The following is a 25,606-nucleotide window of genomic DNA, read 5'->3' on the forward strand; positions in this document are numbered from 1 at the left end:
CATTCCTTCATTATATGCTCAGGTTTTTGACATGTTTACTTTACATGTGTTATACTATGATTGACAATAATAAAAAAAACAATGATGTCTACTAAACAATCTCTACAGTTGCATGTTATCACAATGAGCCATCCATCACTGTGCAATGCAGCAGATGTGCGTGGTTTATTTGCTATATGAGCCAAAAACCTGACCAGTCAATGTATAATAGAGGTGCACTGAAATTAAAATTTTAAAACTGAAACAAAACCGAAATGAAAAAAGATGTTGGGCCGAAACTGATACCGAAAATGTATTTTTTCTAACTTTTATACATTTTTTAAGATTTTATTTTTATAAATTTTTATAAACTTTAAACATTTTTTACATTTAATTTTTATTTATTTATATTTATTTGTTACTTTACTTTTAGGTGCTTTGAGGAAATATTGGGGGTCTAAACAGACCTCTGATATTTTCCTTTTAAAATAGAAAAATAAATTGAGGACGCAATCTCTTTTTCTGCAGCCCCAAGACCCCTTATATTTCCCTATACCCCAGTTATAAATGAACAGGAATCCTCTGTACAGAGTGTTCCTGTTCATTCATGACAGAGTATGTTTACTATAACCACAATCATGAATGAACAGAAGGTGATGTAGATCATAGATATAGTAAGCATACTATGTTCTCAATTATTTACAAACCCTCAGCGATCACTGAGTGTTTGTACCTCACTCTGCTTCCTGACAGCTGTCACAGGAGGCTGAACGAGCGGTGCAGGGAGGATAGCTCGATCTGACAGCTGACTCCTTCCCCGCAACGCCGGCCGGCCTCATGTGACAGCGCTGGCTGTCTCTTCCCCCACACCGCTCTCCCCATCGGTGACAGGAGGCTGAGCGGTGCGGGGAGGAGAGACGCCGGCCGCTCCCAGCGCTCTCCTCCCGCAGCGCTCGGCCGTCTGTGACAGTTTCTCTCTTCCCCGCTGGGACACATAGCAGCGCCCAGCATGGAGGAGCGAGAGAACGGATGCACCGCTGTATCGGCCAGAAAATAGCACTTTCAGCATTTTGCCAAAAGTGCCATTTTTAGCCGATATGTTTCGGCGGCCAATATATCGGTGCATCCCTAATGTACAATATATCATTCTATGACTTTAATTATATGCACTTGAATCCATTGTCAGTCTTTGAGATTAAACACTGGAAAGGGCACCAAGTATACTTTGTCGTCAAATGTAAGTTTTCGTTCACGCCTGTGCGTTTTGATGCTCAAAGCTAAGTGCGTCAAAACTCTCAACACAAGAAATCCCATTCATTTCTATGGCCCCTGTTCACACCTGAGAGTTTTGTCACTAATTGTAAAGCGCTGAATGCTGGAACAGGTACATGAGCTTCTTTCGGGCAGATTGCAGCACGTTTGGCCGCATGGACTTCAATAAAAGAGCATGAAAACATGCGACACAAGCGGTTAGCACATTTCTGTGCGCATTTGCTCATTCACAGCAATGCATTTCAATCTGCTCAATAAAGCACATCCTGTGCTGGAGAAGTATAACCCATAAATAAAATGCAAGATATCCAATGCAAATGATTGTATAGGTGGGGCCATGCACAAAGATATAACATTCCCAGAAATAGCTGTGGGCTACGTACATAAATCTATATTTTAAAAAATAAATATAAGTACCTGCCCTTGTCTCAACTCCTTGACACTATGCATGAATGTTAGACCATTCTTATCAGTAATGCTCCTACCCTTTTTTGTGGTGTCAAAGTTTACCAGTTCTCCTTGACCATACCATATTAGGGACTACAGCAATGTTTGCAGCTAAAGGTATATACAGGCAGCCCTAGGTAGATATAGAGGGGACAATCATTTTTGGGCCAGAGGGTGTGTGTAGAGTAGTCAGGGAGAGAATACAGACTTGCAAGTTTTTCCTGATCCAACTGGTAAGATAGGGTAAGATGTTTAAAGATTAAAGTTTTACAACTTCCTTTTATGTGAACTGGTATCCACAACTGAACTGCATATTGAAGCTCTTACTAATGGAAGGTAAGGTGCATGATTAACCGCTTGAAGACCAGGTGTTTATACCCCCTTCCTGTCCAGGTCATTTTTCAGTGTTTAGCGCTCCGGTACTTTGAATGACATTTATTCCGTCATGCAACGCTGTACTGAAATGAATTTTATACCATTCTTTGGGGACGGAAAGAGCTTTCTTTTGGTAGTATTTAATTACCACTTGGATTTTTATTTTTTACTATGTTAAGGAAAAATTACTGAAAATTGTGGGGAAAAAAAAAATATTTTTTTCATTATGTTAGGAAAGAATTATTATTACCCAATTTTTTGATAAAATATAAAAGATGGGGTCACGTCGGGTAAATAGACACCAAACGTGTCAAGCCTTAAAATTGCGAGCATCATCAGTTTAGTGTTATCAGTGATTGATGGCCCTAGAATTATTGCTCTCACTGCGATGTTCGTGGCGATATGTAAAATATGCGGCACAATCATCATTTTCGCACGTATACGCGCCCGACGCATGTTTGCACGCGTGTATGTATGGGCGGGGACTTTAAAAAAAAATTGTGATTTTTTTAAAATTCTTTTTCATGTATGACTTTCATTATTTTTTTTGCAGCTTTAATTTTTTTTTCCTATTTTCTTTTTTCACTTAACGTTAGTTATCACATAGGGGGAGAAGAAGCCCCCTATGTGATAGCAAAGAGATGTAACAGGTCCTCTTTATGGAGACACCAGGGGTCTGCTTCATCAGCTTCTCTCCAGCTTCTGAAGCTGGAGAGTGACACAAGAATGGGGAAGTGATGTAATATACATAACCTCCGCATTCTGACACTGGAGAGGGGATGGAGGGAGATTGTGTACCGATCTCCCTCTGATCCCCTGTCACAGAGCCACCATGCTGGTCCTGGGCTCGCACCGGGCACAGCGGAGCTGGGGACCAGCAGGAGGGGGGGCCACGGAGGGGGGCACACCGATCGGCACCTTATACAAGCGAGAGCCGGCGGATCGTTTGTATGTAAACAGACATCACTGCCTGTTTTTACATTTGGGCAGTTTCCCGCTCATGCACGCGCTGCGGGGCCAACAGACCGTCTTTTCATGGCCTGTTACATCCAGGAAGCTCATGGCCGGCCGTTTTTTTACAACGGCCGGCCAGGAGGCGGTTAAAACCTCTCTCGACTCTATGGGGTTGATTTACTAAAAACAAATAGGCTGTTTAATTTGTAAGGGAATTGTCCCTTTGCTTAGTGAATGAGGTAGATCTCTGCTGACTTCCACCATCCAAAAATACTGTTTTTTCCCCTTGCACATGGTTGGGTGTTCTTTGCAAAGTGAATTTTCACCAAAATTCCTTTGCAAAGTGAACAGTTTTTTTGCCTTTAGTAAATCAACCGCCTTATGTCTTTTAATACAAGAAAGTATCTTGCTTCATCTAAAATCTCACTCTATAGTAAACCTGCAGTGAAAAGTCAAATGAAAGTTACTATTTTATTATATCTTGCAAATAAAAAAAAATAAAACCAAGATTTATCATAACATTCACTTTATTAGGTGTATTGAAACCCCAAAACTCACCTGCATCGTACTGCGACTATTCTTACTGCTGATCACTTGCGCTAAGAAAAGAAATGGCAAAGAGACAGACAGACAGCTGTAAAACTGGAAAAGAAATGGACACATAGCATGAGGAATAGTCATCCTAACGTAAGCAAACATAAACAGATGGGAGCAGAAACATAGCATTGAGAGGCAACTGAATTACACACTCACAAATACCAGTGAAAAAAAAAATCAACAGATTTTCCCTTAATAGCCGACATTATTTCTGTGGCTGTACCAGTACATCAAAAACATCAACATTTTGTGAGGATATGTCGCCCGGCTCTGGCCCCGAATATGTTGGTTTTCTGCTGAGAAATTAGAGGTACATGTTAGGGCCAGTGTTGCACTAAAGGCATGAAGCCTGTGCGTTTATCGTACACTAATGCGCTGTGCACTGCACCACATGCTAGGAGCACGGGCGCATTACTTTATCCACCACAACGCAACAACTGTATTGTGGTTCTACATACTGTGCTATGATGCAACAAATTATTGCTGGGAAGTGCATTATAAGTGCCAATCAAATAAATGGCACTGACACCATAGAGTGTTTACTGAACACTGACACCATGGAGTGTTTACTGAACAATGACACCATGGAGTGTTCACTAAGCACTGACGCCATGGAGGGGGTCACTGAACACTGACACCATGGAGGGGTCACTGAACACTGGCACCATGGAGGGGTCACTGAACACTGGCACCATGTAGGGGTCACTGAACACTGACACCATGGAGTGTTCGCTGAACACTGACACCATGGAGGGGTCACTGAACACTGGCACCATGGAGGGGTCACTGAACACTGGCACCATGTAGGGGTCACTGAACACTGACACCATGGAGGGGTCACTGAACACTGACACCATGGAGGGGTCACTGAACACTGACATCGTGGAGTGTTCTAAACAATGACACTGACACCATGGAGTGTTCACTGAACAATGACACACTGACACCATGGAGGATTTACTGAACACTGAAACCATGGAGTGTTCACTGAACAATGACACACTGACACCATGGAGGATTTACTGAACACTGAAACCATGGAGTGTTCACTGAACAATGACACACTGACACCATGGAGGATTTACTGAACAATGACACACTGACACCATGGAGGATTTACTGAACAATGAAACCATGGAGTGTTCACTGAACAATGACACACTGACACCATGGAGGATTTACTGAACACTGAAACCATGGAGTGTTCACTGAACAATGACACACTGACACCATGGAGGATTCACTGAACAATGACACACTGACACCATGGAGGATTTACTGAACAATGACACACTGACACCATGGAGGATTTACTGAACACTGAAACCATGGAGTGTTCACTGAACAATGACACACTGACACCATGGAGGATTCACTGAACAATGACACACTGACACCATGGAGGATTTACTGAACAATGACACACTGACACCATGGAGGATTTACTGAACACTGAAACCATGGAGTGTTCACTGAACAATGACACACTGACACCATGGAGGATTCACTGAACAATGACACACTGACACCATGGAGGATTTACTGAACAATGACACACTGAATCGTGGAGTGTTCTAAACAATGACACTGACACCATGGAGTGTTCACTGAACAATGACACACTGACACCATGGAGGATTTACTGAACAATGACACACTGACACCATGGAGGATTTACTGAACAATGACACACTGACACCATGGAGGATTTACTGAACAATGACACACTGACACCATGGAGGGTTCACTGAACACTGACACCATGGAGTGTTCTGAACAATGACACTGACACCATGGCATGTTCAGTCAAAATGAAATCCATTATCTGAGAAAGCTTATACATGTATCTTAGTGAAATATAATGTACATTTAAAATAAAATGAATGGCACTGCAACGTATCAGAGCACCTACTGTGCAGTGCATTGTGCTTTGCAATAGTGTACATATGCATGGGGGGTACCATGCCAACAGTGCAATGCTTTGGTATGAACCGACCCTGATGACTTCTCTAGGAAACACAAACTTAATTTCACCCTTCTACTGCTGTGGGTTTATTTTTTTTCTCGAAATCTAACATAGAAGCACAGTGGTGCTCAAATAGCAGTGAATAATACCTGGATGAAGTTTTCTTAAGGAATGTCCCAGGAGCAAGCCCAGACCCAGGGTACTATGTTATAGCAATATAGGAAATGCCTCCTGTGCCAGTACGATGATGGGCAGCCTCACATAGGCACAGCAGATGGGAGAAGAGGGGAGGGCAAAACTGCAAATATTCTAGATGAACTTGATATTTGCATAATAGAGTACGCCAAGTTTTGGGGTTTCCTAGGCATCCTGGTAAATTATTAGCATCAACTTCTCCACAAGTTAACTTTAATAACAGGTATGATCTGCAGGTTCAATCTGGAAATGCGGGTCTCAGGGTTAGTCATATATACATTTATATACATATGCAATGCATCGGTTTCATGAAACTAAAGTGTATCTAAACATACGTTTATTTTAATTATGGATGGAGTATGGAAGGGTTAGAACTACTGTCAGGTTTTTATAGCTGTCTTATAGATGCCAGCTAACCTAAATTTGCCAGTCTGCATCTGGGCCATCTGTCCTGCTGATGCTGTCCTGGAATACAGCATCAGCCTTATTTGAGTTACTACCTGTGCACAATAACTCAAAAAGGCATTCATTGTGGGGATTGAGGCTGTGAGTAGGTGGTCCCCACATACTTAAAGGTGGGTTCTTGGCGAGACCAACCGAATCATTGGGTGTAATTTGGGAACACCCACGTGGAAAATAGGGGGGGGGGGGGGGATGCAGAACATGGGCGGGATAAGCAGGGTCCCAAGATCTGTGACTGCAATGTTGGTAAGTATGATGTCTCTGTGCTAGGTAACCATTGTCACTGGGACACAGTGATGGTAAATTTTGAGTTGCCACTGGGCAAATCCTTCAATGGGGACTTTTATTCAAATGGCAAATGAGAGGAAATTTCTCCAAAGTGAGTTTCCTCTCACTTCCTGATGTGACTACAGGACAGGAAATGAAGAAACAAAGACATGTTTAATCTATGAAATACAGAAGGTAAGTGACTCCAGGTTGTCACATGTATAGTGTGGACTAGAGTGGGGGTTGGGTTTACTCTATCAGTAATAGCTAAGCTGCAGACAAATAAAAGAGAGCTATGTATGTCTTTAGGTAGAAACAAAGTCCTTAAAGCAAACAGTAAATGTGAGGCAGAGTATTGGTACAAGCTGAAGTCTGGGCATGTGGCAGATGATCATGAAAGAGTACCTGGCAAAAGTCAGGGCAGGCAGAACAGAATCAGGAAGTCAGTGCAGGCAGCAGATGAATAGGAAGGTGTATCAGGCAGAAGTCAGTGTGGGCAGTGGATCAGTAGGAAGGAGTGACAGGCAGAAGTCAGTGCAGGCAGTGGATCAGTAGGAAGGAGTGACAGGCAGAAGTCAGTGCAGGCTGCAGATCAATAGGAACGAGTAACAGGCAGACGTTAGGGTGGGCAGCAGATGAACAGGAAGGTGTATCAGGCAGAAGTCAGTGCAAGCAGCAGATCAATAGGAAGAAGTACCAGGCCGAAGTCAGTGCAGGCAGCAGATCAATAGGAAGAAGTACCAGGCAGAAGTCAGCGCAGGCAGCAGATCAATAGGAAGGAGTACCAGGCAGAAGCCAGGGCAGGCAGCAGGTAAGCGGGAAGGAGTACTTGGCAAAATTCTGGACAGGCAACAGATGATAAGGAGTGCCAGGCAGATGTCAGGGCAGGCAGCAAATGAGGAGGAAGGAATACCATATATCACTGTCTTAGCATCCCGTACACTAACATTTAATAAATGACATATTTTTTTACAATTTTTATGATTAAACATTATGTTTGGAATTCGCTAAAGGTTTTATTGCAGTGAGCGGTTTAAATGACTGTATCCACATTATATTGTTTTCTTGACTGCAGAGGTTCCAGAAGCTTCTGGCGGGCAATAAGGTGTATCTAAAGCCAAAACCTTTTTTTTTTAAAGGGTGGGGAGGGAGTTAGAACCCCTATCCGGTTTTTACTGTCATCTATGTTGCTGCTGGGGAGATTCGCCCTCTCAGTTTATTCTGATAGCCTGGTCAAGTGGCTGTTGTAACTTTGGAAAGATTTCCTCTCACTTCCGGTTACGTCTACAGGTCAGGAAGCTTAGGCAAATCTCACAAATGCCAAAAAAAGATGTTATCCGAATAGGGTTGCCACCTGTCCAGGATTCACCCGGACAGTCCGGGTTTTGAATGCTGTGTTCGGGTTTCATGTCAGCAGAAACCCGGACACATGATGTCAGGCAGACAGGGGCAACCAAAATTAAGATAGGGGCTACTGGCCCCCCACTAAAAATAGTCTCGACTGTGATATTTACATATGAATGGGTGACGATATTTACATATGAATAAGCCACGACTCATTCTCCCAAAAGAGTTTCCGCACGTCGCAAGAGTGTTCGTGTTTCACTGGAAGAAAAGGTGGCAACTAGGGTTGCCACCTGTCCAGGATTCACCTGGACAGTTCGGGTTTTGAATGCTGTGTTCGGGTTTCATGGCACCAGAAACCCGGACACAAGGTGTCAGGTAGACAGGGGCAACCAAAATTAAGATAGGGGCTACTGGCCCCCCACTAAAAATAGTCTCAACTGTGATATTTACATATTAATGGGTGGTTCCTTTTACATATGAATAAGCTGCGACTCATTCTCCCAAAAAAATATGTCCACGTGTCGCTAGAGTGTTCGGGTTTCGCTCGAATAAAAGGTGGCAACCCTAGTGGCAACCCTATATCCGTACCCCTTACTACATCCAAAATGAAAAGAAAACAAAAGTATGTAGATACACTTAAACTACAGCCAAAATGTATTGTTAGCTTTGGACAAGGGTGGAAAGCGTTAAAGTTGTGAAAATGTGTGAATACACGTTCAGTAAACTGGCCGAAGCAAGTCAACACATCCCCAAAACTTTTACAATAAGCATTTCCACGATTAAAAGTCGAAATATCAATGTAGACCCCTCATGATGATGCATTTCTGTGTACAAAGGCCTATTCGACACTCCGAGATTTTTGGCACAATCATCGTGATGCAGACACCAAAACATCTTCCCCAACATGGCTCCTCTATTGCGGACAGTGACGAAGCGCAATGTTTTCACTCTAGTGCCCACACCAGGCACGTTTCACCTCACGCACGATGGAACGTAGGATCTCGTACTGCCTCGCGCAGCTCCCTATTGGTGAGCAGAAGCGAACACGTGGTGACGTCACCCTGCACCCGGAAGTAGTTTCTGCACACCGCTTTGAATGAAATCCGGCTGATTCACTGCGGCTTCCGGCAGGATACTCTGGTGAAGTTAGAAAGGTTCAGCTCAGCGTTGTAGTGTAAGGTGAGTCCAGAAATACAAGCAGACCTTTATACGGGAGTCCGCCTGATTCTAGCGCCTGCGGGTGCCATGAGAGACCGAGGAGTGACTAGGCCGCCGGTGAAGCCTGGGACTCGAGTAGCTGTACATGCTTAATGTATGGAGTCATGGCAACGCTGCTTTTTTTTGTTGGTGATGTGAATGTTAGGATGAATATACATTTTAGGGTACACGAGTAGATCAATGTAATGATTGCAGTGGATGGCCAGAGGGCTTGTTACCTCCTAGGAATGCACACTCATCCTTCAAAGAGAACCGGTCATCGCTTCATATTTGTTCTAGGAAGAGTGTGTTGACAATGTTTACTTCACTCCTCTGCTAAGATGATCTGTTGCTGTGGTGACATTTTGTGTCTTACTGAAATAGGAACTGCACCCCTGGTATTTTTTTATGCACTCTTACCTGTGTTGATGGGTTTTCTTAAAAAAACATTATCTTCTGCCTAGTGAATTCAGTGTTATCCTGCTGAGATCCTCTGCTCAGCCTCCACTGGCCAAGTCTCCTGCTGCCATCTTTCTTCCATCATCAGGAGCTGCCTCTTCCATATTCCTGTAGCCGACCCCTGATGATGCACCGCCAGGTCTGCCCGAAAGCCTCTGTATGTTCCTGCTACTTGTGGCGTTCTGGTATATGTGTCAGGGATACCCTAAGAGCCTGTGGGAACAGGGACATGCCTAGGTAAGAATGGAGGCCTGGGGGCGCAGGCTGGAGTACAAAAAAAAATTTAAAAAATGTTTACCAAATATTGTCTTTTTTAATATTGTGGAGGAAGAAGGGATGCAATGGGGAAAGGTTTGTTCTGGGAGTGAAGGTCCTCTTTTTTAAATGGAATTCCACCAATTTAATGTCTCCCGAAACGGTTACTGTTAAGTCGTAACAACTGTCAAGAGATGCGTTCAGTTGCTCAGCCGCTGAACTCTGCTGCAAGTCAGCGCTAACGTTGCAGTGGAAGGGAATGTGGATGCAGAGTGACGGAGAAGGTGTGGACACAGCACCAGCATCCACAGTAACTGCGGGCGCGCCTGGCAGTAATGGAGAAGGGTGCCCGAGCTCCGATGTAGCAAATCACAATTCATTGTGGCAACTGGTGTCCTAGCTGATCACACCTGCGGCACCATGGCAACTGCAATCCAAATAGAGGCTAAGATGGCACCTTCGTTGGCTGTAAAGGATAGGAAGTTGTAGCGCCACTTATTGTTTTATCCAATTGCAAAATAAAAAAAATAAAAAAACAAACACAAGTATGACAATCAAATGAACAAGGTACGTTCTGAACTTATTTGTAGGTCCACTTTAAAATTTTGTTTTATTACAAACTTTTGTTATCCTGAATTCATTAAACTTTTTTATGGTGTTTTCTGGTTTCAGCCCGACTGTGCTGCCTTTTCTGCAGTAATTACATATGCATACGTAAGCTCCAACTTGCTCATCCATAACTTCCACACTAGTTCTCCCCTCCTTCTATTCACTCGACTGGTAAGATCGTCCATGTTTTGGCACGCTGCTGGTAAGTTCCTTTGTGCCATGCTGCTGGTTAGATCGCCTGCTCTCTGCTATGGTTCTGGTAAGGTAGCCTGCACGCTGCCGGTAAGGTGGCCTGTGCTCTGCTGCGCTTACAGTAAAGTGGCCTGCGCTCTGCCGCACTGCCGGAAAGGTGGCCTGCGCTCTGCCGCACTGCTGGCAAGATGTATTGATTGCATTTTCCCCACCAGCTGTTTAAAACGTATGCTCTTGCTTTGAAAACCTGAGTCACGTATGGCCAGTGTTGCTTCCTGCTGTGGATTACCAGCTCCTGAGTTTCATGCCCAGCCACTGCACTGATTTTGATACCCGAGATGATTTGCAGTCATGTGACTCAAAAGTATAAAAATCAGGAATTTAATTGGTGATTTATACATTTTGCATAAACTCACACTGGGCACGTCATTGGCCTCTGTGGGAGGCATAGTGGCACTTTGTTGGCCTCTGTGGGAGGCATAGTGGCACTTTGTTGGCCTCTGTGGGAGGCATAGTGGCACGTTGTTGGCCTCGGTGGGAGGCATAGTGGCACGTCGTTGGCCTTGGTGGTGCAACAATGTCAATGAGAGGAATAATAGTGTGTGATTGCCATCAGTAGGATGATTAGCTCTGCATTGGTGGAAGGAATAGTGGCATGTCATTGACATCAGTGGATAGAAATAGTGCCCCATTTTTGGTGTCAGCGGGAGGAGGCATAGCACCCAATTTGTGGTTTTCTCCCAGCTGCTATGCATACAGGACGTGGGGGCCAGTAAAGAGCATTTAATTTAGGCTGTAGTTTGAGGACTGCTGTCCTAGATGGTATTCTGAAGGGAACAACACTGAGCCAGATTCTCTAAGCAGAGGGAATAAAGTTACCAATTTGTAGAACTTTAGTTTCTGGTTGCTTGAGAGTTAATAGTAACTCGCAAGCAAGCACCCCAAACCCTCCTCCTTGTGGCACCCTGCATATTATGCTCGAGTGCCGGATAATGGGGAGTTTACTGTATAAAGGTGTCAGAGAATAGTGACAGGTTCTTTTAATAGCCCATTGAAGTGGGAGGCATAGTGGCACTTTGTTGGCCTCTGTGGGAGGCATAGTGGCACGTTGTTGGCCTCGGTGGGAGGCATAGTGGCACGTCGTTGGCCTTGGTGGTGCAACAATGTCAATGAGAGGAATAATAGTGTGTGATTGCCATCAGTAGGATGATTAGCTCTGCATTGGTGGAAGGAATAGTGGCATGTCATTGACATCAGTGGATAGAAATAGTGCCCCATTTTTGGTGTCAGCGGGAGGAGGCATAGCACCCAATTTGTGGTTTTCTCCCAGCTGCTATGCATACAGGACGTGGGGGCCAGTAAAGAGCATTTAATTTAGGCTGTAGTTTGAGGACTGCTGTCCTAGATGGTATTCTGAAGGGAACAACACTGAGCCAGATTCTCTAAGCAGAGGGAATAAAGTTACCAATTTGTAGAACTTTAGTTTCTGGTTGCTTGAGAGTTAATAGTAACTCGCAAGCAAGCACCCCAAACCCTCCTCCTTGTGGCACCCTGCATATTATGCTCGAGTGCCGGATAATGGGGAGTTTACTGTATAAAGGTGTCAGAGAATAGTGACAGGTTCTTTTAATAGCCCATTGATGTTTTGCTTTTCCTAATTCCCTGTGCTGTACAGCTCTCCTGTTTGCCTAATGTAGCTCAGAGTGAGCACTGGGGGTCCCCTGTTCGAATCCCGGCCAGGTCACTATCTGCAAGGAGTTTGCATGTTCTCCCTGTGCTTGCGTGGGTAGACATGCTGGTAGGTTAATTGGCTCCTCTCTAAGTTGGCCCTCTGTGTATGCATGTGAGATAGGGACCTTAGATTGTAAGCTCCTTGAGGGTAGGGACTGATGTGAATGTGCAAGTGTAAAGTGCTGTGTAAATTGTCTGCCTTATATAAATACCTGTAATAAATAAATTGAAGACAAGTACCAGTGGAATGATAAAAGAGCCATTAAAGGAACCAGCCCCCTTGCAGGGATGTGACGGATGTGCATTAAGAAAACGTTTATAGGAACAGTGTTAGAGTTGATCCTGGCAGATTCGCTTTAGGAACAGCTACACCACGCATTATTTCTGTTTAAAATGTCAGCAATGTGACAACATAGTAATTTAAAAAGAAAATCTCAAGTCTGTATAGAGAAATCTGCTATCGCTATCCGTGTGAGACGCCTATAGACCGATTCCCTGTATTGGCTGTGTCTTGGACTGTAGTTGTCCTCTATCTATGCCCCACTAGCGGCTGCCTGTTTTACACTTCTGAAATTAGCAAATGTGTTTTGTGTAACAGAAGTTTCAGTGAGGCTGCATATGAAGCCCAGACTCGATGATCTCTCTTCACCAAATGTTTGGCTATAAAGCAGCACTTATTTTAATGTCTGTTACACAAAGACTTTTTACTGTGAAATAAAGCAAAACGTAGGCGTTAACGTCAACTATGATTTTCACCTTGAAATACCGCACGCTAGCAAGGACCTTTCATGTTACCAAAACGTTGCTGAACTTTTTCAAACTAAGTTTTGTACAAAAAATAATAATATTTTCCTTTCCCCAAGAGATATTGGAGAGTCAACAAGTGTGGCGACAATCAAACTGATACTAGCCCAGTATGCCCTTCATACTTGGAGGGGGTCCACCCATAAAAGGGAACCCCCTGTTCAAAGAAATGGTGCTCGGTGCCGATAGTAACCAACCCCCTTATGTAGATGTAAAGCCAAAACTTAGATTTTTTTTTTAGTTTCGGATAGAGTAATGCAGGGGTGGATACATTATGAAATTCATGAGCCAGCAGGATTTTTTAGGATCCAGCTCCATTGATACCAACTAGAAAAACCTCAAACTATAGAGGGCAGCTGTAATTTTGAAGGGGCATTGACTACCTGGCTCCTGGGATTTGTCCAGCCCTGGAGTAAAGGAGGGTTATAACTTCAGACAGCTTTTTCATTCTGCCTTGTGTCCCACTGGGAAAATTTCCCTTTATTTCCTCTTTGATATCCACAACAGGAAGTGAGAGGAAGTCCCTCCAAAAAAAAAAAAGAACTCCTTGGTTGTTAGCATGGTCACCAGAACTATTGTCCCCATTGGAAGATTTCCTATTTATTCCTGTTCTGATGACACTTTCAGCGATAAGTCACCAGGACAAAATGAGAGGGTGAATCTCCCTAACGGGGACTCGAGACAACAGAAGAAGCCTGACAGAGCTCCTAATCCCTCTCCAATTTTTAACAGAAAACAATATTGTTTCTCTGGAAAACTGCAATTGTACTTACTGTATGGCATACCATAGATCTGATCCTTTACAGCCTTGGTTCTCAACTGGTGGGTAATGACCCAAAAGTGGGTCGCGTGCATTCCACTTTTCTAGGCTCCTCAGCCATTCAAAATATACTGCCAGGTGCCGAGTGTCAGCTTGAGGTGGACCCCAGTCTGAGGATCCACTCCAGTTCTCGTAAGATAGGGAGACTGAGTGTATTTTTAAAAAAAATACGGATTAAACGGATATAAGGGCCCATTCACACTAGTACGGTGCGTTAATCACATAGTCCCGTGCTATTAACGCACCGTACCACACAATCGCACCTACGCGCTCTGTTGTGAGAGGTGTATTGCATTGTCATTCATTTGAATGGCACCCTAAACGCATCTCCTAACCACAGTTCTATTGCCCGCATCGGAACTCGTACCGCAATGCCGTGCATTCCATTGCAGTGCAACTTGGGTCATGACTTAAAGTTCAAGGACACATGTGGGTCCTGACGTTACACAGGTTGGGAACCACTGCTTTATCCTACTATTGAAGCATTTGTCCATTTGACATTTGCAGACTGATGCTGATAGGTTATCCCCCTCAACATTGCCCAAGAACAGTCATAGAGTGCTAGGTGGTATAGATCTCAGAATCTTGTGCTGATTCTGACAGGTTAGATTTCACATTTCAGTGTCAGAAATACAAATTAGAGACCTGGTTTATCATTAGTTGTGGATCCCCTTAAATATTTTCCATTTGAATCGCGATGCCGACAATACGTGTGCGTCAGTTTGCGGAAATAGAATTGCGCCATTCATGAAGCGCAGAAAATGTCATTTGGATTGGCAGTTGCACATTCAGGAGACTCCTGAAATGGAAATTATCTCGTCAACTGCAAACTGTTTCAAGGAATCCTGCTCTGAGAATAAGAAGACTGCTGTCACTGATCGCTCCTTCCAGATATGTTAGTTGCCTGGCTGTCATGCTAATTAAGTGTTTTCAATCCTTTGACCCCCATCTAAGCATGTATCAGATGAAGTCAGAACTTGATAAGTAATGAAGCTTTTGAATTGGCATGACTGTTGAGCAAAGTTGTTCTTTGCCCATAGAAAATGTGCTGTCCATAGTCAGTTTTGTTGAAGCTGGATAGAAATGTTATGACATGTGGCAACACAAAACATGCGCATACAGCCCCCACCTCCCAGGGTACTTGTGGCTGGTAAACTATGCAATTGCAATAACGTACCTTATTGTCGGGAAATAAGCCATGGCTATTGGTGACCTCAGACCATGCCAGTTTTTGCATATCTATCTATCTATATTTTTTACATTTCCTGAAGCCACTAACTTCCTGTGCCCCAGCACACATGCCTATTTCCACTGTATATGTGTTTACCAGCGAGATCTGCTCCCCAGCACACACTGCTCACTAACAAGTATCCACGTCACTGGTAAGATTGGATCTCCAGTATCCACGTCACTGGTAAGATTGGATCTCCAGTATCCACGTCACTGGTAAGATTGGATCTCCAGTATCCACGTCACTGGTAAGATTGGATCTCCAGTATCCACGTCACTGGTAAGATTGGATCTCCAGTATCCACGTCACTGGTAAGATTGGATCTCCAGTATCCACGTCACTGGTAAGATTGGATCTCCAGTATCCACGTCACTGGTAAGATTGGATCTCCAGTATCCACGTCACTGGTAAGATTGGATCTCCAGTATCCACGTCACTGGTAAGATTGGATCTCCAGTATCCACGTCACTGGTAAGATTGGATCTCCAGTATCCACGTCACTGGTAAGATTGGATCTCCAGTATCCACGTCACTGGTAAGATTGGATCTCCAGTATCCACGTCACTGGTAAGATTGGATCTCCAGTATCCACGTCACTGGTAAGATTGGATCTCCAGTATCCACGTCACTGGTAAGATTGGATCTCCAGTATCCACGTCACTGGTAAGATTGGATCTCCAGTATCCACGTCACTGGTAAGATTGGATCTCCAGTATCCACGTCACTGGTAAGATTGGATCTCCAGTATCCACGTCACTGGTAAGATTGGATCTCCAGTATCCACGTCACTGGTAAGATTGGATCTCCAGTATCCACGTCACTGGTAAGATTGGATCTCCAGTATCCACGTCACTGGTAAGATTGGATCTCCAGTATCCACGTCACTGGTAAGATTGGATCTCCAGTATCCACGTCACTGGTAAGATTGGATCTCCAGTATCCACGTCACTGGTAAGATTGGATCTCCAGTATCCACGTCACTGGTAAGATTGGATCTCCAGTATCCACGTCACTGGTAAGATTGGATCTCCAGTATCCACGTCACTGGTAAGATTGGATCTCCAGTATCCACGTCACTGGTAAGATTGGATCTCCAGTATCCACGTCACTGGTAAGATTGGATCTCCAGTATCCACGTCACTGGTAAGATTGGATCTCCAGTATCCACGTCACTGGTAAGATTGGATCTCCAGTATCCACGTCACTGGTAAGATTGGATCTCCAGTATCCACGTCACTGGTAAGATTGGATCTCCAGTATCCACGTCACTGGTAAGATTGGATCTCCAGTATCCACGTCACTGGTAAGATTGGATCTCCAGTATCCACGTCACTGGTAAGATTGGATCTCCAGTATCCACGTCACTGGTAAGATTGGATCTCCAGTATCCACGTCACTGGTAAGATTGGATCTCCAGTATCCACGTCACTGGTAAGATTGGATCTCCAGTATCCACGTCACTGGTAAGATTGGATCTCCAGTATCCACGTCACTGGTAAGATTGGATCTCCAGTATCCACGTCACTGGTAAGATTGGATCTCCAGTATCCACGTCACTGGTAAGATTGGATCTCCAGTATCCACGTCACTGGTAAGATTGGATCTCCAGTATCCACGTCACTGGTAAGATTGGATCTCCAGTATCCACGTCACTGGTAAGATTGGATCTCCAGTATCCACGTCACTGGTAAGATTGGATCTCCAGTATCCACGTCACTGGTAAGATTGGATCTCCAGTATCCACGTCACTGGTAAGATTGGATCTCCAGTATCCACGTCACTGGTAAGATTGGATCTCCAGTATCCACGTCACTGGTAAGATTGGATCTCCAGTATCCACGTCACTGGTAAGATTGGATCTCCAGTATCCACGTCACTGGTAAGATTGGATCTCCAGTATCCACGTCACTGGTAAGATTGGATCTCCAGTATCCACGTCACTGGTAAGATTGGATCTCCAGTATCCACGTCACTGGTAAGATTGGATCTCCAGTATCCACGTCACTGGTAAGATTGGATCTCCAGTATCCACGTCACTGGTAAGATTGGATCTCCAGTATCCACGTCACTGGTAAGATTGGATCTCCAGTATCCACGTCACTGGTAAGATTGGATCTCCAGTATCCACGTCACTGGTAAGATTGGATCTCCAGTATCCACGTCACTGGTAAGATTGGATCTCCAGTATCCACGTCACTGGTAAGATTGGATCTCCAGTATCCACGTCACTGGTAAGATTGGATCTCCAGTATCCACGTCACTGGTAAGATTGGATCTCCAGTATCCACGTCACTGGTAAGATTGGATCTCCAGTATCCACGTCACTGGTAAGATTGGATCTCCAGTATCCACGTCACTGGTAAGATTGGATCTCCAGTATCCACGTCACTGGTAAGATTGGATCTCCAGTATCCACGTCACTGGTAAGATTGGATCTCCAGTATCCACGTCACTGGTAAGATTGGATCTCCAGTATCCACGTCACTGGTAAGATTGGATCTCCAGTATCCACGTCACTGGTAAGATTGGATCTCCAGTATCCACGTCACTGGTAAGATTGGATCTCCAGTATCCACGTCACTGGTAAGATTGGATCTCCAGTATCCACGTCACTGGTAAGATTGGATCTCCAGTATCCACGTCACTGGTAAGATTGGATCTCCAGTATCCACGTCACTGGTAAGATTGGATCTCCAGTATCCACGTCACTGGTAAGATTGGATCTCCAGTATCCACGTCACTGGTAAGATTGGATCTCCAGTATCCACGTCACTGGTAAGATTGGATCTCCAGTATCCACGTCACTGGTAAGATTGGATCTCCAGTATCCACGTCACTGGTAAGATTGGATCTCCAGTATCCACGTCACTGGTAAGATTGGATCTCCAGTATCCACGTCACTGGTAAGATTGGATCTCCAGTATCCACGTCACTGGTAAGATTGGATCTCCAGTATCCTCGTCACTGGTAAGATTGGATCTCCAGTATCCTCGTCACTGGTAAGATTGGATCCCCAGTATCCACGTCACTGGTAAGACCCCGATCCCCAGTATCCACGTCACTGGTAAGACCCCGATCCCCAGTATCCACGTCACTGGTAAGACCCCGATCCCCAGTATCCACGTCACTGGTAAGACCCCGATCCCCAGTATCCACCTCACTGGTAAGACCCCGATCCCCAGTATCCACCTCACTGGTAAGACCCCGATCCCCAGTATCCACCTCACTGATAAGACCCCGATCCCCAGCATCCACGTCACTGCTAAGATCCCGATCCCCAGCATCCACGTCACTGGTAAGATCCCCAGCATCCACGTCACTGGTAAGATCCCGATCCCCAGCATCCACATCACTGGGAAGATCCCGATCCCCAGCATCCACGTCACTGGGAAGATCCCGATCCCCAGCATCCACGTCACTCCTCAGTAAGTATTCATATCACAAACTTTAGGCTGCCTCCTTTCCCTTGCAGGGTCCCATGGAGCTACCCTTGTGTGTGCTAGTAAGCTGTGGGTCTCCACAAGCATAGGGAGGCAAATTACTAGCCTCCTCCCCAAGCTAGTAGATGGATGGCTGCTGGACACTGCTCTGTCCTTTTGTGATCTTGTACTAGAAAGGAGGTTTAGGGTACCAGAGCTGAGAGAGTTGGAGCTGTTCCGAAACCAGATGACTACGTTTTCAGGCACAAATGTACAGAAATGCCATGCTGGGCATTGTAGGTTTGTTTGATCTGGAGTCATTATTGCGAGAAAAATTTGAGCTTTCAATATGAATTTAACATGATTTGACCTCATTTATATTCATATCTAAAGTAAAAGACAATTAATGCCTTAAGGCTTAGAACCAGGTTCATTTTTTAATGGGCAATTTATGGAAGATTTAAGAATCTGCAGCTGCCGCTTGTTTGTGTTTTTGTTTCCATTGGCGTTTTTTTACATTTTTAAAGCGATTTTAAACCCAAAAAAGTAATACTGCAGCTTTCCAGTCCTAAGGTGGAGCGGCTGCATCAGTTTTTTCTTTTTTTTCAGGCTTTTTTCTCTTTGCTTTTACTTGGTAATTCTGCGAGTAACAAAGTTTCTGCCCCATGGTGGTACGCTCATACCTTCCCTGTATCTATGGAGGGAACCATGCTTGTCACTCTGGCTGGACTTCAAACATGTCGTCCTTTTATTCATCTCCATTACATGGGTGTGTGGAGATGAGCGGTTTACAGAAGTAAGATAACTTTGTTATATGTTTCCAAGTCCGCTCACAGGAAGTGACAAGAGCAAGACCAACATGTGTTTTCTGTACTTGTTGAAAACGTGTTTAGCCTAAAAAAGAAAACGAATGCAGCCACTAGAAAACTAAGAACTAGTGAGCTGCAACATGTTAAATTTTTGTTCTTGAGTTTCTTACACTGTTTGCATGGATTTCCCTCTCTTGGAATACTATTGAGACACACAGAATCCTTGAAAAGACTTGCTGGTAAGATAGTGAGTGCAATGTGTTGTCATTCTTCCGTTTAATGTCAGACTACACTGCATTCTTCCAGTGGAGTGGTAGACATAGATGTTGGATGCCTTCCATGCAAATAGAAGGCTTTTTTTTTTTACTCAGGAGCATATGTGTTCTTCAAAAATAAGACGAGTCACAAAATACATGTTATCCTCATAGCCTTATCTCAGCTTTTTACTCTCCTTTTGTTAAAATGCAACATGCTCTCAATTAATAAAATTAAAAGAAAATTAAGTTTTTAAGAAATGAAAGATTGGCCATCAAAAGAAAGGGGGGGGGGGAAAAAGGGGGGGGGGGGGTATTAAAACTGGAGCAGTTGCCCATGGCAACCAATCGGCTTCTCTCCAGTTTTTTTCAGGTAAGATTTCAAAATGAAAGATAGAAGCTGATTGGTTGCCATACACAGCTGCTCCAGATTTTGTCTGCTCCAGTTGTGTTGAAGCCATGTGGATCCCAGAATCAATAATTGTTGCCTTACATCGCTCAATTCTTACCCAGACACCGCAAGAGACTTTTGGATTAGGCTCTGATCTGTCCATAGAAGGTCACTCCTAGTGTTTTGTATATGGGTGTTACTAAAGTGCACTTGAAACAGGCTATTTATATCTTCACTTTCTTCCTAACAAAAACCAAAGCAGATTCAGAGGAACAACGATCCTGTAAGGCTTTCCTAGTGACAAAGAGCACTTTAGATGAGATTAGATTCTATAGATTTACCCTCTCTGTTACAAGGGATCTCGGCACTTGCAGTGCAAGTATTTACAACATTCAAAGTAACACTAAACTCAGGAGTTAAATCTTAAAAATGCATTCAAGTGACTTAACTATTAACAAAAATGTATCTTATTTGTGTATCACTCGGCTGTAGTTCCTCAAATCAACTCTGAGCCTCCATTCACGTATAGCGTTTGCGTCTCTCACAAGGTTTTCTGTGCGGAAGACCGCACGGCACAAACGCTAAAATCTTTATAACTGCACAGATTCAGCGTGGAATCCGACCCTGAAATCGCGCTTGTACAGTTTTGCAGGACGCACAACTGAATATGGCTGAATATACCCGGGAGCCGCAAAAGTCTGAACAATGCACATTAGGGTGCATTGTTTTTTATGTTTAGAGCTGTTCCACGCGTATTGTACGTCTGACGGACGGACAACTGCTCCTGTGTGAATGGAGCCTGAATTGGTGCTGACACTGTCCTTCCTTCTGGAGGGTGGCTACTTTTGTTCCCCATGGTCCCTGTGTGTGTTGTAAAGTAGTCACTGCTCCAAGTTCACTCCTGTTATAGGCTACATCTCAGTACGTATTGGTATACTTAACGTGAGATTGTAGTCCGTCACGGGAGTCTTGGAGGGTTGGCTACTTTACAACACACACAGGGACCATGGGGAACAAAAGTAGCCACCCTCCAGAAGGAAGGACAGTGTCAGCACCAATTCAGAGGTGATTTGAGGATCTACAGCTGAGTGATACACAAATAAGATACATTTTGTTGACCGAGTACTTACTGTAAATGCATTTTTAGGGCCGGTGTACACCTAGGTGACACCTCACTGTGCGGCAATCGTGCACGATTACACGCGGATTGCCGCGCAGTCAGGAGTCACCAAGGTGTGAACCAATCCCGCTGTGGGTGCCTTATTTTCTAATGGCACCCCAGTCGCGTCGGGCGGATCGTGCGCTTTCCCGCCGAGACTCCACCCATGCTTCCGCACATGGTCGTGGCTATAAAAGACGCGCAAAAAAAAGGTACATGTACCTTTTTTTTTTTCTGCGATTGCCGTGCTTATGTCACCCCATTGAAATCAATGGGGCCGCGCGGTAATCCCTGCCTGCATTGTGCATGACCGTGCGATCCCAGAACGCGGAGGTCTGCCCTGGGCCTCAAGGTCTATCTCCCGAGTCTAGTGTCACTTTTACATTACATTTTGTAGACCTAATCGGCTTTAGCATTAGAGAAATTACTGGAGTTCTCCTTTTTAATTGGTTATATTTTGTGATTTAAACAGTGCCTTGAATAAATGGAAATACAATTCTTAAGGCTCTCACTATCATCTACTACACATCACTATGTAATTTAAAATGGGTCCACTAAGTGTTTTGACAGCTTTGTTTCTTTTTGATATATAGTTGGAAATCGTATTGCATAGCGGGTGTATGTGTGAAGTGAGTTGTTCGTGTTCGGACTGTAAAATTGTTTTACCTCTTTGTTCTTTTTAAAACTTTTAATCAGCTGAAAGAAAGATAACGTCCAAACAAAAGACTTTACCAATTCCAGTTGTGTTCTCTTGATACCGCTCAGTCACCGTTTTGATAGAAACTGACAAGCCGAATGTTAATTAGTGGAGAGCGTACTAATGAGGATGTTAATGTTAAATAATCTGTAAAAGGAAAAGGAGTTGCTGGGCTGTAAATAAAAATCAGATGTGTTTAGTAACCTGTTTGAGGACTTAGTACTGCTGTTCCTTGAATAAAAGCTACCTTCTGCTATAGGATTTTATCTTAAAAACAACTTCTCTTTATGGCTTATGGTAAGTAAACCTAAAGGAGCGTACTGTCTGTTAATTAGTGCAGGAGACAGCTTCTTGCATTAATATGTGGCGTTAATTAACAGGAAGACTGATGTTGTTTTGTAATTACCACCAATATTTTTGGCCTACCGAGTGATTGAAGGTGAGTGGATGAGAATTGACTGATCGGTTTTGTTTTTTTTTCTTTTGCAGAAATATGGACCGACTGCTGAGGCTTGGGGGCGGTATGCCTGGACTTGGTCAGGTCAGCTTGATTTCTTTTTATTTTATTTTATTTATTTTTAATAATGTTTTAAAATGAGATATTAAGCTTTAGTGTTAACCGTGTTATGTATATTGAACAGTTACACTTTTATTCATCTCTCCCTGATCCCTTGAGATATCTCTGCTCTATTCAATGCTATGGAAAGTTCATTCTCCTCTATAGTATGATTACAAAATCTTTATAGGATTAAATAAAAGTGTACAGTGGCTCTGCAGTCTCATCAGCCATGTCTTCCTGGATCTAGGACAGGTGTGCAAAGCCACTGGCAGAATCTTCAGCAACCAGCACACGTCCAGGTTTGTCAGATGCTTCAGTCCACCCATTGCTGTACTGTAGTTCCATGTGCCAGCTTCTACGCCAATACTGTTTTCCGGGGAAGTGTCATCTGGAGTACGCGGTCCAGTTCTGGTCACCAGTACTAAGAAAAGATGTCCTTAAGTTGGAAACGGTGGTCTAGTATTTTAAAATGCTGCTACTTGTTCCCTTATCCTTTACTACTCTTGAGCTATTAAGGCTCTGCCCGGTAAGGGCTCATTCACACCGAAAGCGTGTGCGTTCCAGAGCGGTAGCTGCTGGAACGCACACGCTTTCGGTGTGAACAAGGCCTAAAGGCTGCTCTGTTATATGACTTGCAGAGTTTCTTATATTTTTACTTAAAAGAGAACTATGGGGTAAGTGTTTTTCCCCATAGTTCTCTTAGGGGTCACGGGAGGACATATACTGTATATCGCGAGCTACAGCTTGCGGTATACTGAGACCGCCGCAGCTGGGACGGATCCCAACAATCCACCCAGCTGCGTGAGTGACAGCTGGCTCTGCCTATATAGAGGCAGAACCAGCTGTGCCCGCCCCCTCCCCCATCCGTGCCTCCAGTCAGCGCTGGAGGATCAGAGCGGGGAGGCGGGGGGAATCCCTGCGGGGAGCCATGACCGACAGTCACCGCTCTGCAGGGGGATGATCAAGAAGTGAGCGAGCGACGGTATGCGTTTGCTCACTTCCCGAACATTTGAGCCGACGTGTGACATTTTCGTTGTCACACGTTGGCTCGAACTATGAGGGTCAGTGATTTTCATTCACATCATAGTTCTCCTTTTAATGATTGAGACTAAGGAACACAGGCTATGCCTTTCTCTTACAAAATAGTTGGCATGTTTTGGTTCAATAAATAGGAGTCTTGCCAACAGGGTTTGGTTATTTATTCCCATTAGGTGCTTTGAGTAGCAGCTAGTTATTGGTAGAAAGTCTCCAGGCCACACTAATCCTTATATCAAATGTCTAGAGGGGATGTATTCTTATCGCCCATTGCAACCAATTTGAATGTCTCGTCACTCTGTGCTTCACCTTCATCTCTCTGTTCAGCTTTAAGAATCTGTATATGAGCAGTCATGTGTATTTGTGGGGCTTGTACTTCCTGCATTAAAATGTACCAGTTGTATGTTCACATGTCCTATATAGTTCTTTGAGAACCCTGAAGCCTGGAGCGTGCTAATATGCAAATGTGAAGCTGTCCATCATAAGTTTAGACCAATGTTGAGTCGTAGAAGAAGGGAAGGTGCAGAGCCAGCAAGACTCAGTTTCCATTTGCATAAAAGTGAAAACAAATGGCTCAAGATTTTACTCTTCCTCATTGGTTTGATAGTTATATGATCTCAGCAAGGGTAATTGTGTTTTAGAGAAAGATTTCTAATTTATGATTTGCTATAAATTATTATAATTTTTGGTCTCTGCTGAAATCATATATTTCACGCTGTAAAAGTTGACATCAAATGAGCCAAGAAAATGTCTAAAGAGCCAGGTTGCCGGTAATACTATTACAAAAAAAAAAAATGTTTCATTGACCCTAAAGAATTCCTGTACTGGTCATAAAACGATCAGTGTGAGACAAACGCTCAATTGTAAGTTTAATTAGACACCTGATGGTAGTTGTAAGAAAACACCACTACTGGAACCAATGATAATGCCGAAGTTTATATGCAGATACTGACTTTACGTAAGTCATTCTTTAAAAAGGCAATGGCACACCTCACCTTCTAGCTCCCCACCCACCTGATAGTGATTGGGTGCAGTGATGGGTTGAACAGATATTGAGCACTAAAATGTGGATGCCTACTGTCCCTATAACTGCCACACTGGCACAATTATAATTTTAATGTCTCCATGTTTTCCAGATTACTTATAAATTCAACTTGATTAGCTATTGGGTTTGTTTACCCACAACTAAAAACTGCATTTAACTTTAATATTTTAACACATTCCCTAGCAAATAGCGAATGATATGGATCAAAATGAGTACTTAATACATTTTGCCATCGTTGTCTTTCATCACTTTAGTACATGAACTTTGGCCCTGTATCTTAAAATCCTTAAGAAAAACAGCGGCTGCCTGTTGTAAAGAATAAAATGTCTAAGCTGTTTGCACCAACTGGCGTGGAAAAAAAGATTGCGTTCGCTCACATCTGCTTGCCTAACCCAAAACGATCGCTGGGCAGATGATGTATGAAATGACCAGCTGATGTGTGTACCTCTGATCTTTGTCTGTTTCCGTGACCTTTGTGCCGGGACGCCTTCAGACAAGTCAAGTTTTTTTTCTCACCTTGCACACACAATCTGACTACTGTTACAAGTTCTCAATGCGCATTTTAATGATGTCATAATTAACTTCCTTAATTCCAGCTTCTGTCATCTGTCTTTCTTGAAATGTGAGAAAATGTGTCTGAAAGGTCGCCATATGGGCTTCATACAATTGATTCTGCTGAGAAATTAGCAAAATGTAAATTTTCTTTTTTATTCTTTTGCTCCTGTAGCGCAAATCATATATATTGTATACAGTGCAACAAATAACACTTTCCTGCCCTGTTTTATAGTTAATAGTGCTGACTAAGATGGTAAACAATGGTATGTCTGGGGCACCAAATATATATTGGTAATGTATTGAATGCACTGTTTTTACTTGGTAATGGCTTTGTTACCGGTCCTTCTGAACTTTGTGTACTCAAGAACCATTCGTCACTGGCCCCCGGTGTTATGGTGAGCATCTGTAAACAAAATCCGTCACAAATTACCCCCACTTCAAAAACCTCTAATCGAAGTAGGCATTGCCTGACTCATAAGCTGTATATATATCGATAGATAGATATAGAGATATATATCTAGATA

The 25,606-nt window shown here is 43.7% G+C and overlaps 1 protein-coding gene across 2 annotated transcripts in view; it reads left to right on the forward strand.

The window, feature by feature from the left end:
- The first annotated feature begins 8,910 nt into the window (after positions 1–8,910).
- The window catches only part of PSMD14 (proteasome 26S subunit, non-ATPase 14), a 90,015-nt gene continuing 73,319 nt past the window's right edge, over positions 8,911–25,606 (forward strand). Inside the window, exons 1-3 of one of the 2 annotated variants that reach the window (XM_018556689.1) lie at positions 8,911–9,033; positions 18,773–18,779; positions 22,378–22,429. In XM_018556689.1, the coding sequence (XP_018412191.1) occupies positions 22,382–22,429 (48 nt within the window). In that variant the 5' untranslated portion in view covers positions 8,911–9,033; positions 18,773–18,779; positions 22,378–22,381. Of the gene's footprint in view, positions 9,041–18,772; positions 18,780–22,377; positions 22,430–25,606 lie in introns of both variants that reach the window. The other variant, XM_018556687.1, reaches the window with a different exon arrangement.

Source organism: Nanorana parkeri, unplaced genomic scaffold, assembly GCF_000935625.1.
Source record: "Nanorana parkeri isolate BGI_ZX_2015 unplaced genomic scaffold, ASM93562v1 scaffold247, whole genome shotgun sequence".
In the NCBI taxonomy this organism is placed as follows: Eukaryota; Metazoa; Chordata; class Amphibia; order Anura; family Dicroglossidae; genus Nanorana; species Nanorana parkeri.